Raw genomic sequence first — 12,852 nt, forward strand, 5'->3', positions numbered from 1 at the left:
CCAGTGTCAACGCCTACAGTGAAGAGGCGACTCCGGGATGCTGGCCTTCAGGGCACAGTGGCAAAGAAAAAGCCATATCTGAGACTGGATAATAAAAGGAAAAGATTAATATGGGCAAAAGAACAGACATTGGACAGAGGAAGATTGGAAAAAAGTGTTATGGACAGACGAATCCAAGTTTGAGGTGCTTGGATCACATAGAAGAACATTTGTGAGATGCAGAACAACTGAAAAATGTTGGAAGAGTGCCTGACGCCATCTGTCAAGCACGGTGGAGGTAATGTGATGGTCTGGGGTTGCTTTGGTGCTGATAAAGTGGGAGATTTGTACAAGGTAAAAGGGATTTTGAATAAGGAAGGCTATCACTCCATTTTGCAACGCCATGCCATACCCTGTGGACAGCGCTTGATTGGAGCCAACAACAGGACAATGACGCAAAGCACACCTCCAAATTATGCAAGAACTATTTAGGGAGGAAGCAGCCAGCTGGTATTCTATCTGTAATGGAGTGGCCAGAGCAGTCACCAGATCTCAACCCCATTGAGCTGTTGTCGGAGCAGCTTGACCGTATGGTACGCAAAAAGTGCAGATTACCGCAGCACATTAACTGCTAGAATGCCAAAGGTCTGCAATGCTGTAATTGCTGCAAAGGAAGCATTCTTTGACGAAAGCAAAGTTTGAAGGAGAAAATTATTATTTCAAATAATCTTTTTTTCGAACCTTGTCAATGTCTGGACTAGATTTTAAATTCCTTGGCAACTCATTTTATTAATAAAAGCATGAGTTTTCATGGAAAACACAAAATTGTCTGGGTGATCCCAAACTTTTGAACAGTAGTGTAGTGTATAATATATATATATATATATATATATATATATATATATATAAATTTATAGTTTAATCTGTGATTATTGCATATATCAGTGGTGGCAACTTACTTCAATTATACCAGCATAATAATTGTTTATTAATCCTGGATTTAGTAGGGTCCCCCTAATAGACATAGGCACTCTGTTGGTTTTAATAATTTAATTTTATAAAATTTCCTAATAAAAGTGTATTTTAATTCAGATGTGTCTCTTCCTTTTTCCATATGACTAAACTCTCATTTGGAAACTGATGTTTACAATATTGTGTCTTTAATTTATTGATTTTGGACACCATTTTGTTAATTATTTTTTCTTAGGTCTGTATAATTAAATTAACTACTCAGGTAAAACTTATATATTGTATTATGTATAAAGCAGATCCTCGGAGGCGGTACAGGATTTGTCCCATTCCCTCTGTACCAGCTCTAGGTATAACTCTGTATTCGTTTTGGTAGTAGCTGCTAAATAAAAACAGAAAAGGGATTTACTGTAGCTGTATCTGTAGGTACAGTGAAGTGCTGTTCTGTTGTAGTTTAAGTGTGTAGCTGAAGGGTGAATGTTACTAGATAGAACACAACACATTGTTAAATCCATGCTCTCACTGGTTTAATATTAAGTACAGATTTATCAAAACAATTACGACATAAAAATAATAGCAATAGAAAAAAGGAAAGCTACAACAACATAAGTTTCAAGTACTAGTAACCCATTAAATGCTTATGGGTCCAAGGCCAATGAGAACTGACCAAAATAAACAGAATTTTGTAAGATCAATTACAAAACGCAAATTATTCGTAATTGTGCTGATCACAGAACAGCATAATAGATACAAGTCCATATATTACATAATCACTGGATAGTGAACTCTGCTGTTGTCCACAACATGTTAGTCAATAACCATCGTCATCATCCAGCTCACAGCCATAATCTGGAAAAAAAAAAAGCAAAATGTTACATATAATGTGCGGCTATATAACAATTGAAGGAAGTTTTCATGGATATTGTCTTGTTATTCATGTGATTTAGGGTCAGATTAAATTCTAGTATGCCATAAACATTACATGGAGACAAAATTATGGCCGGCTGATAAACTGACTCGCTGGTAATGCTACTCTAAGGTTTGTAAATTCTCTTATCATCTTGTTGCTTTCTTTGGAGTAGTTAAATGGAAAATGATAAAAGTCTCAAAAATGTGCAGATATAAAATGAATGAATGTTTTGTAACATGAGGATTTAAAAACAAAAAACCCAAAACATTTCAGCTATTATTATTTTTCCTAGTCAAGTTGTTCAGTTGTTTTTGGGTGACAACCAGCATGATTACCACTACAGCTAAATGAAGCGTAACTCTGCTCTAGGTCTGTGAGATTATGACCAGTAATATACTGCTTCTGACATCTTGTAGAAATGGATAATCCTGGTAGGAACTGTAACACCAGCCATATTTAGATATTTAGGCGTAAAAGATCTTTAGAAAATATTAATGAAAACAAACTATCACATTTCTTTTGCCAAATCTAAAGGCGTCAAACATTTTTGTTAAATTGTATACAAATCAAGAGATGCATTTAAAAAAAAAAAAACCAACATGATGCTGACCTGTCGATTCTCCACCATTTCAGCGCAACTGTTCTTGTGGGCATGTTGGACTGAGTGTCTGGAAGTGATGATATTCTGACTACATGCATGTGACCCATGGAGCCAATAATTGTCCTCAACAGTCAGGTGCCTACCGTGCTACCAGCACAGTGATTGGCTGAAGCAGTCACATGCACATGATCAGAACGTCATCACTTGTAGACAATTCACAAAATCCAACGGAACAAGAGTAGTATCACAATTAGTAGGTGAGTAGAAATTATCTGCTATGGATCCTATACTTAATGACCATCTTCAAAAATAAAGTTGTCCTGAAAATTAGATAACCAGCTTATTTTACCTTTATACAATGTATTAATTTGAAAAAGAAAAAAAAATAGACAACACTATGGCAGTGAAGAATAACAGGAAGATTGTGATGTTCTGAGAATATTCTGCTTCATTTTGTAAGAACAGAGTAATACTTTAGTGGATGTGTCATTAGACTATGCTGACATTTGTAAGGGTAGCGTAAGAGACAGGACCGCTCTACTAATAGTCAAAACAGTGCAAAAGATATTGTGTCATTTTGCTAAGAGTCTGCTTTAAAGACATACATGAATACATTTGGTCTAAGGTGCCAGAAGAAAACAAGGAGTCAGCATGGAGCATGAAGTTGCAGAGGCAAACGTCCGATGCCTGGCAGGTATTGTGTATGTGAAGTTTTAATTAGCACAGGACATGCACAATCCCTTAAGGATTGCCTCAGCAATTGTCCCATCCAGCGGGAGCAGTGTATACCCACGCTAGATGTCAGATTGAGCAGAAGAGAAAGACCCTGCACAAACCTTTTAAATGCCAGTCTGTGCCCACAGACAGAAACCGGACCATATATCTGTACGTACCGTTGCCTCCCATCAGCTGAAGTGCACTGACACAATACTCCTCCTCCTCCTCCTGCTCTTCTTCCTCTACTTCTTCCTCATGGTTATATGCAACTGGTCCACTTTCCACAACAACAGACGGACTCTCCACAGGGCTGCTGGATTCCTACAAAATAAAGAACATCAACTGAACAAGTGAGGTTTGGTCTTTAGTATTTATTACTATATTCAATAAACTGCTGCCAGTCAACTCTGCAAAGAGCTTATCTCCTGGGGGAACAAAGGATCGGGCATGCTCAAATCCAAACTCAATAGCGGAGATTGCGACACCTTCATAGATATTAGATAGGTGGAGCCACTAAAGGGCCTGTCACACTAAGCGATATCTCTAGCAATATCGCTATAACTTGTGACGCTGTGTGTGATACCTACCTACGACCCGCTCCCCCGCTGGTTATCGCTGATCGCGTGAGATCAGGCTGGACTGTTTCTCGTCGTCAGCTTCCTGCGGTGCTTCCTGTGGAGAGACGAGCGTGGAGCCGGGCGGGAGGACGCAGGATCGCCTAGTGTGACAGGTAAGTAGCGACCCCCGTCCCCAGCGATGTCGCTGGTGAGATCTGCCTGTGTGGCAGCTCACTAGCGACCACTTAGCGATGTACCAGCGATCCTGACCGCGTCATATCGCTGGTCGGGATCGCTGGTGCATCGCTAAGTGTGACAGTACCTTAACTGTCTATCTGCCAACATGCCATATCTCAGTTTTGTCAGATGTACTAGTCTACGAGCTTACAAAGATATGCCAATGCAACAGCTGAACAGCAGCAGGTTAGAGGCCACTGATACTAAGAAATAAGAATACAGTCAATTCTAGCAAACAAGCTGTTAGGAGAAAAAACACTGGACTAATATCTATAGCAAAAAATCCATTTAAAAGAGTAAAAAAAAAAAGTTAAGATAATATTTTTCAAAATCAGCCACTTCAAGGTGCAATGTTTGCTTATGAAAGTTCACAGTCATCTTGGAGATTTGCTCTGTTCTATGCCCAAGAGAGTTCAGTGCTAAACCAGTCATAAATAACCAATCCTAGAAAAAGGGATTAAGTGGCACAGGAGAAACTTTGTTCTTTGGGACGGATCATGCTGAGAATTTTCATCCAGCATGAGAACTGCGTGTGAGTGCCGTGGAACCCAAAATAAGCTGCTCGTTGACTCGAGATGTCCACAAGAAGAAAAGAAATGGTCTAATTAAAATGTGACCTCTTCCTAATTATCCTGCCTTTTTCCATCCTGGAGAACTTCTGTAAATGTGGCATTTTTGTAATGAAGAGTAAAAGTGATAATGTGTGTCCCTGGGCAGAATACTGAGCCGTCTGACAAGATTAGATTGCATCTTATTGCTACTCTTTAAAATGCTGTCACATAAGCACTAAAGGAATAAGATCACTTGCCATCTCAGGCAGAATGTGGAATATTGACCTGAAAATATTAGAATGGTATTATTATTTTACAACTCTCCATCATGAGTTCTAGGTGCAAATCGGTGGCATATGTAGCTGACAGGTGGAGTACAAGAGGTTGATCCCACACTGATCTGATACTAATGAAGGGGCTTTAATGCCCTGGAACTGGCACGGTGCCACACATTGTGCAGTGTCTGTACATAGTAGCACAGAAAAGAAAGAGATGGTATATAGATTAAGGATTTGTGCACAGAGTTTTTGGAGAAGAAACTCACTGTGCACATCACAAATTTCTTCAATATATTTTGAATTTCCACTCTGAAAACTCAGAAAAAAAGATCCTAACGGCATGTGCACACAGTTATTGGGAATGGATGCATTTCAAAAACATCTGCAAAAGACACTTAAAAATTACTGAAGATGTTTTCTATTCATCTCTATACAGTCATATGTTAAAGTTTGGGCACCCCTATTAATGTTAACCTTTTTTCTTTATAACAATTTTGGTTTTTGCAACAGGTATTTCAGTTTCATATATCTAATAACTGATGGACTCAGTTATATTTCTGTATTCAAATGAGGTTTATTGTACTAACAGAAAATGTGCAATCTGCATTTAAACAAAATTTGACCGGTGCAAAAGTATGGGCACCTCAACATAAAAGTGACATTAATATTTTGTAGATCCTCCTTTTGCAAAAATAACAGCCTCTAGTCGCTTCCTGTAGCTATTAATGAGTTCCTGGATCCTGGATAAAGGTATTTGTGACCATTCCTGTTTACAAAACAATTCCAGTTCAGTTAAGTTTGATGGTCGCCGAGCATGGACAGCCTGCTTCAAATCATCCCACAGATGTTCAATGATATTCAGGTCTGGGGACTGGGATGGCCATTTCAGAACATTGTAATTGTTCCTCTGCATGAATGCCTGAGTAGATTTGGAGCGGTGTTTTGGATCATTGTCTTGCTGAAATATCCATCCCCTGCGTAACTTCATCTTCGTCACTGATTCTTGCACATTATTGTCAAGAATCTGCTGATACTGAGTTGAATCCATGCGACCCTCAACTTTAACAAGATTCCCGGTGCCGGCATTGGCCACACAGCCCCAAAGCATGATGGAACCTCCACCAAATTTTACTGTGGGTAGCAAGTGTTTTTCTTGGAATGCTGTGTTTTTTAGCCTCCATGCATAACGCCTTTTTGTATGACCAAACAACTCAATCTTTGTTTCATCAGTCCACAGGACCTTCTTCCAAAATGTAACTGGCTTGTCCAAATGTGCTTTTGCATACCTCAGGCGACTCTGTTTGTGGCGTGCTTGCAGAAACGGCTTCTTTCGCATCACTCTCCCATACAGCTTCTCCTTGTGCAAAGTGCGCTGTATTGTTGACCGATGCACAGTGACACCATCTGCAGCAAGATGATGCTGCAGGTCTTTGGAGGTGGTCTGTGGATTGTCCTTGACTGTTCTCACCATTCTTCTTCTCTGCCTTTCTGATATTTTTCTTGGCCTGCCACTTCTGGGCTTAACAAGAACTGTACCTGTGTTCTTCCATTTCCTTACTATTTTCCTCACAGTGGAAACTGACAGGTTAAATCTCTGAGACAACTTTTTGTAACCTTCCCCTGAAAAGCTATGTTGAATAATCTTTGTTTTCAGATCATTTGAGAGTTGTTTTGAGGAGCCCATGATGCCACTCTTCATAGGAGAATCAAATAGGAGAACTACTTGCAAGTGGCCACCTTAAATACCTTTTTTCATTATTTGATACACCTGGCTATGAAGTTCAAAGCTCAATGAGGTTACAAAACCAATTTAGTGCTTCAGGAAGTCAGTAAAAAGTAGTTAGGAGTGTTCAAATCAAGAAAATGATAAGGATGCCTATATACTTTTGCACCGGTCAAATTTTGTTTAAATGCAGATTGCACATTTTCTGTTAGTACAATAAACCTCATTTGAATCCAGAAATATAACTGAGTCCATCAGTTATTAGATATATGAAACTGAAATAGCTGTTGCAAAAACCAAAATTGTTATAAAGAAAAAAGGTTAACATTAATAGGGGTGCCCAAACTTTAACATATGACTGTAGTTAAACTTCTTATACGTTCACTCTTTTCAGCGTTTATCTTTCCAGGATCAAGTTTTGATAAACTCCTGGTGGGAGAATAGAAGGTGCATGTAACTTTCTGAAGTGGCTCCTGATGGCATCCACGCCAAGCTCAGCACTGTCCAATCAGAAGACTGCAAAATGCTTCGAAAATCTCTTCAAAACCACTACTCACTATACTACTCAGGATTTGTCGTTTTTTTACCCATTCAAAAAATTTCTGCGTACACGCGCTTTAATTGTCCTTTAACTTGATCTAAATTGGTTTGGATTTGCCACTTGTACATCCTTAAAGGAGCTGTGCATCAGGACAGCCTATTGCTCGAATGTGTCTACTAAAATACCTATGAAGGGAATTAATCCGATTAGACAACCCTTTACAATTAGAAGTTCCATACTTTTCAAGATTGATTGCATGTGCTATCAATTTATAACTTATGTCCACATGTACAGAATGGCCATCAAGTTTTGACAAAGAATGTTTGTGTACGTTCGAAACGCGTCACTTTGCACCTCTTTGCCTTAGATGTAATTTTTAACTTTTATATGGAATAAAGCAGAATACTTTTACCAGGAGCTGGAATATTTCTCATCTACCAAATGAAAGGTCGGATTGTGGTTTCCATGCATACTGGACTATCAAAATCGGTGAGCTGGCATAACGTTTCCTTTTTTACAGAATGGCCATACCCTTTGTTTTTGCTACTCACCATCATTCACGTTAACGCTAGGACTACATGGCAATTTTGGCTGCAACACAGGTCGCATGGCCAAAGATAACTGTTTGTTGTTGCATAATGCTGGTAAATGGGATCTGCAACAAGCAAGTCAAAAAAAGTTTAAACCAATTGTTTTTTTTTTCACTTGCGGGTCGCAAAATGACCCCATTCACTTGCAGTACACAGCGTTGTAGCAGTGGAACACAGAGATGTTTGGACACGCAAAATTGCACTCTAGTCCCAGACTAATAGGATAGCAGTAGTGCAGTGGCTGGTAGGGTGAGAGGGACTGTTTTAATTATTGGGCTATCAGACCAGTGCTGATCACAAAATACTGATGTTCTAGAGACGTATGCTCCATTTATTGTAGAAGATTGTTCCCGTGTAATCCCCATACAGGTATCAGTTATAATAATAGGAGTATATTAAGCGATTCCTTAATATGAAAGGTTATTACTCAATTTTCCAACTCTCATAATATGTAAATAAATAAAATTTCTAATTATATTGTAACCAGCAAATTGCCATATTCCCATAAGAACTGACCCCATGCTCATCTGTATATATGAAGCCTAGGAACATCTGCTAGAACATAAAACGATGGTTTATTTTATAAAACATCTCATTTTAATGACAGGCAGCCAAAGGGTATTTAATATTTCACATGGGATGATTTCAGTTCTATGCATTAAATGTCATTCTCGCCGCAAGCATCTGTCACTAGAACAAGACAATCCGGGCTCGTTCTGCGCTGGCAGACTAATCAAACAGCGGGTATTCCTTATGATTGACCCAAGACTGGCATATGTGCATCTGTACATGAGCTCTCTCACCACAGGGAACACTATCCTAGTATCTGGTGAGTAACCAAAAAGTAAAAGTTCTCCCTGGCTTTGTATGGAGGGTACATGAAAATAATCAACGCCTTGATCACTGGAGCCAGCCTAATGGAAGCACTGTAAACAAGACACGGCTTCAGTCTCTTTGCTTCCCAGCTGTAACTTCCCCTGACCTTTATTGTAATAAAATGCAATCTGACAGGTACCTGCTCCACTGCTGCCTTCTTCGATGGTTGCGTAGAAACCAACGGCCTTAATCTGAAAGACAAAATAGAAAGTGATCATGGCTGCTCCTTGCAATTAATAAAAGATGAAGGAGCAAGCAAAGCTCAATATCAATAGGCAGCAGTACATATGACCTGCAACAAATAATATCCAAAGTATATTACAAAAATAAAGCTGTGATGTCAGAAGAACAGAACCATTGGATACAAACATGCATCCCTGCAGCATATACACAAACTGGTAATAAGCCCATCTACTAAATAGACAGGGTATACTTAGACTAGATAATTTGAAAATGCTCCAAATTTATCACACTGGCTCATGCAAAATTATAAATCTGGGGCAGCTTTAGACATCTTTGTTTTCTAATTTTACACCACCAATTGGTTGACCTACTTTGCACCCATTTTTTTTTTTTTAGCTCCTAAGATTTGGTGCGCATTGCATTTCAGGGCTCACACCCATCAGCATAAATAAAATAGGTCTGATGTTATCCCTGAAAAGTCAGACAAGTGTCATGCGATTTTATTGCACGTCCAATGCGATTTGCTCACCTAGCATTCATCTGATATCCCAATGAAATATGTATGCAATGAGATTTTAATCATTAGCTTTTACATAGAGTAATTATCTATGTCATTTCAAGCTAGTTTTCAAAGTAAACATTCTTCAACATATATATATGATAGATCGAAATGTGTATGACATACATAATTACTGTAGTACAGTGTGTGTGTAGCTCACTGTACATGTATTTAATTAAAAAATCAATAAATTACAGGAAAAAATGTTGTGGGATCCTGCAAACTTTTCTTAACCAGCTGAGGGAAAGCGGATAGCCAAGGGCTGATATTTCTAACCCGGGAAGGGGGTAGTATACATGGCGATTCCCAGGCTATTAATATCAGCTCAAAGCTGTATACTTATCCTTTACTGGTTATTAAAATGGGGAACTGTCCCCCCAAAAATTACATGGGGCTCCCCTATAATCAACAAAGGCTAGGCAGAAAGATGCAGGCTGATATTAATAGACTAGGAAGGGGCCATAAGCATTGTCCCCCTCCCAGACTAAAAACATCAGATCTCAGCCGCACCAGAAATGGCGCCTCCCACTTGCCCTAATGCAGAGGCACGTTGGGTAATAATATTGGTGTTGATATCAGCTTTGTATTGGCAGCTGACGTTAAGCTCAGGGGTTAGCAATGGAGAGGCATCTATAAGACACTCCCATTAATAACCCCATAGTCATATTGTAAATAAAAAACATCCAGAATAAATTCATTTAATTGAAATAAAGACACTGACACCTTTATTTGAAATACAAATAAAAAAAGAAAGTTATACTCACCTTTCCGCCTAATCCACTACAGCCTATGTCCCCTGTAAAAGAAAAAAAAAAATAAACAACCAAAATCCTCACCTGTCCGACGAGAAACTAATCCACTAAATCTCGTGTCCCCTGTAAAAGAAAGAAACAAATAACCATATTCCTCAACTTTTAGACAAAATGATAATCCAGTTGTCCTTCGACGAGTCTAGTTCTGCTACATCTAGATGCCAGGCTGAATGTTGGCATGATGCGAGCATTCAGCCTGGCAGCCAACAGAGACACTGAGCTAAGCATCAGTGTCTCTTAGTGACTTGAATAAGTTGAGCGAAGCACTTAGCCAATGAACTCCGTGCACCTCACTGACCTCAATGCTAGAGCGTGAGAAGGTTATCACTCTATATGCTACAACATTGGTGCAAAATATGAGAGAAATGTCTAGCTGCTGGGTAGAGTACATTTCCGGTGGGGTGCATGGCAATTGAAAATTGCATCAAATTCAATAAGGTGCGCATCTCAATTAATTTAGCGCATCTTCAAGCAGATTGGCATACAAAACACCAGTATTGATACATCTGTGCCTTACTTTAGCCCCTGCAGTAAAGTTGAATTGCTTCTGGTAACTATTGTACAATATATGTTGTATGTGTCACCCAATGGTCCTTGTCACTTGTAGGAGAAACATGGCTGTTACTTGCCAGATTTAGTTCAAAGCTCACCGAACAATGCTCTGAACAGTCCTGGCTGAATGGATCAGACGTATTCACTGTTTATAGGAGGTCACAGAATACAGTGCTCTGCTTAAGGCCCCGTCTCAGATAACGAGATTGTTAGCGAGATTGCTAAAACGTCACAGATTTTGTGATGCAACAGCGACCTCACCAGCGATCTGGCTACATGTGACACATAGTGGCGACTGCCCCCCCCCCCCCCCCCCCCGCTGGATATCGCAGATCGTGCTCTAATGTCCTAGGCCATTTTTTGATCGTTGGCTAGCATGCATCGCTGTGTTTGACGCTGACGAGCGACCTCGTTGGTGACACAGAACTCAGGGACGCAGGCGTGAGTCGTCAGAATAGCTGCTGTGTGACAAGGTCCCAACGACCGCCGAGGTCGTTACATGGATCGCCGTATCGTTGCTGCGTCGTTGAGTAGATCTGCCACCCTTACTCCAGTACTCCCAAGGTCAATGAATGGAGAGAAGGTGCAAATTCTAAACTTTCACCATGCTCGCAGGATTTCTGGGGGTAACCTATGGATAAGGGATAATATACCATCTTAGGAAAAAGGAAAACCCTTAGCTTATTTTGCAGTCTACTATGTACAGTTATTCAGGCGGGATGCAGAAGTCATATGGTAGCAATTTTTAACAAGAGTGCTAATTGTAAAATAATTGTTTTTCGCCAAAAATAATGCTTCTGGGTAAAAAAAAACAATAAATCCCTCTCTCTCCCTTGAATACATCCATATCTTTTAAGCAGTGTGGTTTTTTCATAGATTTACTCTGTACAAAAGTACTAAGGTCCCTTTATGGTTTCTTTCCCGGACATTGGGACATTATGGCGCCTGGTCACCTCTTGTGCAGAAAACTGCATCTCAGCCCTATTCACTGGAATGGATCTATGTTGCAAGTCCTTGCACAGTGGGTTCCCAGGAGCACCGCTCTGCAGGAGAAATCCCAAAGGAACAATGATCTTAGTTTTTCAGGATCGATTAATAAGGTATGTTGTGGTATGCTTTAACATTTGAAGGTGAGAAAATCCAATAAGACGAAAGAAATCGACCAAAATTTTTTTTATACAGTATTGTATTCCCTGTTCTCATGTCGCTGCATAAGTTTATCACTCAGTAGTCTGGGAACGGTTGGTACAAGTTATGGCTACCACTTTAAAAGCACAATACAACCTGAAAGTGAGGAAATAAGGAAAACTCAAGAGAAGGCACATTCCATGTACTTCCTAGATTGAACAATCTTCAGAGTTGTTACAGATTTGTTTTTAATTTTTTTTTTACCTGACCCAAAACTCCAAACCTCTTGCACATGCAGAAACTGGATACTATTCTGGCTGCCCAAAGCCACCACCACTAGGGGGAGCTTAGGAGAGCACTGCGTACACATTGAACACAGTATATACAGTATGATCCCCTGTGTATATGTATATATATTATATATATATATATATATATACACAGTGGGGGAAAAAAAGTATTTAGTCAGTCAGCAATAGTGCAAGTTCCACCACTTAAAAAGATGAGAGGCGTCTGTAATTTACATCATAGGTAGACCTCAACTATGGGAGACAAACTGAGGAAAAAAAATCCAGAAAATCACATTGTCTGTTTTTTTTTTTTCATTTTATTTGCATATTATGGTGGAAAATAAGTATTTGGTCAGAAACAAAATTTCATCTCAATACTTTGTGATATATCCTTTGTTGGCAATGACAGAGGTCAAACGTTTTCTGTAAGTCTTCACAAGGTTGCCACACACTGTTTTTGGTATGTTGGCCCATTCCTCCATGCAGATCTCCTCTAGAGCAGTGATGTTTTTGGCTTTTCGCTTGGCAACACAGACTTTCAACTCCCTCCAAAGGTTTTCTATAGGGTTGAGATCTGGAGACTGGCTAGGCCACTCCAGAACCTTGAAATGCTTCTTACGAAGCCACTCCTTCGTTGCCCTGGCGGTGTGCTTTGGATCATTGTCATGTTGAAAGACCCAGCCACGTTTCATCTTCAATGCCCTTGCTGATGGAAGGAGGTTTGCACTCAAAATCTCACGATTCATTCTTTCATGTACCCGGATCAGTCGTCCTGGCCCCTTTGCAGAGAAACAGCCCC

General features: G+C 39.7%; 1 protein-coding gene across 2 annotated transcripts in view; it reads right to left on the reverse strand.

The window, feature by feature from the left end:
- Nucleotides 1-1,450: 1,450 nt before the first annotated feature.
- BRF1 (BRF1 general transcription factor IIIB subunit) overlaps nucleotides 1,451-12,852 on the reverse strand; it is a 338,242-nt gene continuing 326,840 nt past the window's right edge. For both annotated transcript variants that reach the window (XM_073570652.1, XM_073570644.1), the window contains 3 exons: nucleotides 8,669-8,720; nucleotides 3,353-3,497; nucleotides 1,451-1,797 (listed from right to left, as the gene is read on the reverse strand). In XM_073570652.1, the coding sequence (XP_073426753.1) occupies nucleotides 1,760-1,797; nucleotides 3,353-3,497; nucleotides 8,669-8,720 (235 nt within the window). In that variant the 3' untranslated portion in view covers nucleotides 1,451-1,759. The remainder of the gene's footprint in view (nucleotides 1,798-3,352; nucleotides 3,498-8,668; nucleotides 8,721-12,852) is intronic.

This window comes from Dendrobates tinctorius, unplaced genomic scaffold (assembly GCF_039654945.1).
Source record: "Dendrobates tinctorius isolate UK_male_01 unplaced genomic scaffold, ASM3965494v1 ptg000006l, whole genome shotgun sequence".
NCBI classification, from domain to species: domain Eukaryota; kingdom Metazoa; phylum Chordata; class Amphibia; order Anura; family Dendrobatidae; genus Dendrobates; species Dendrobates tinctorius.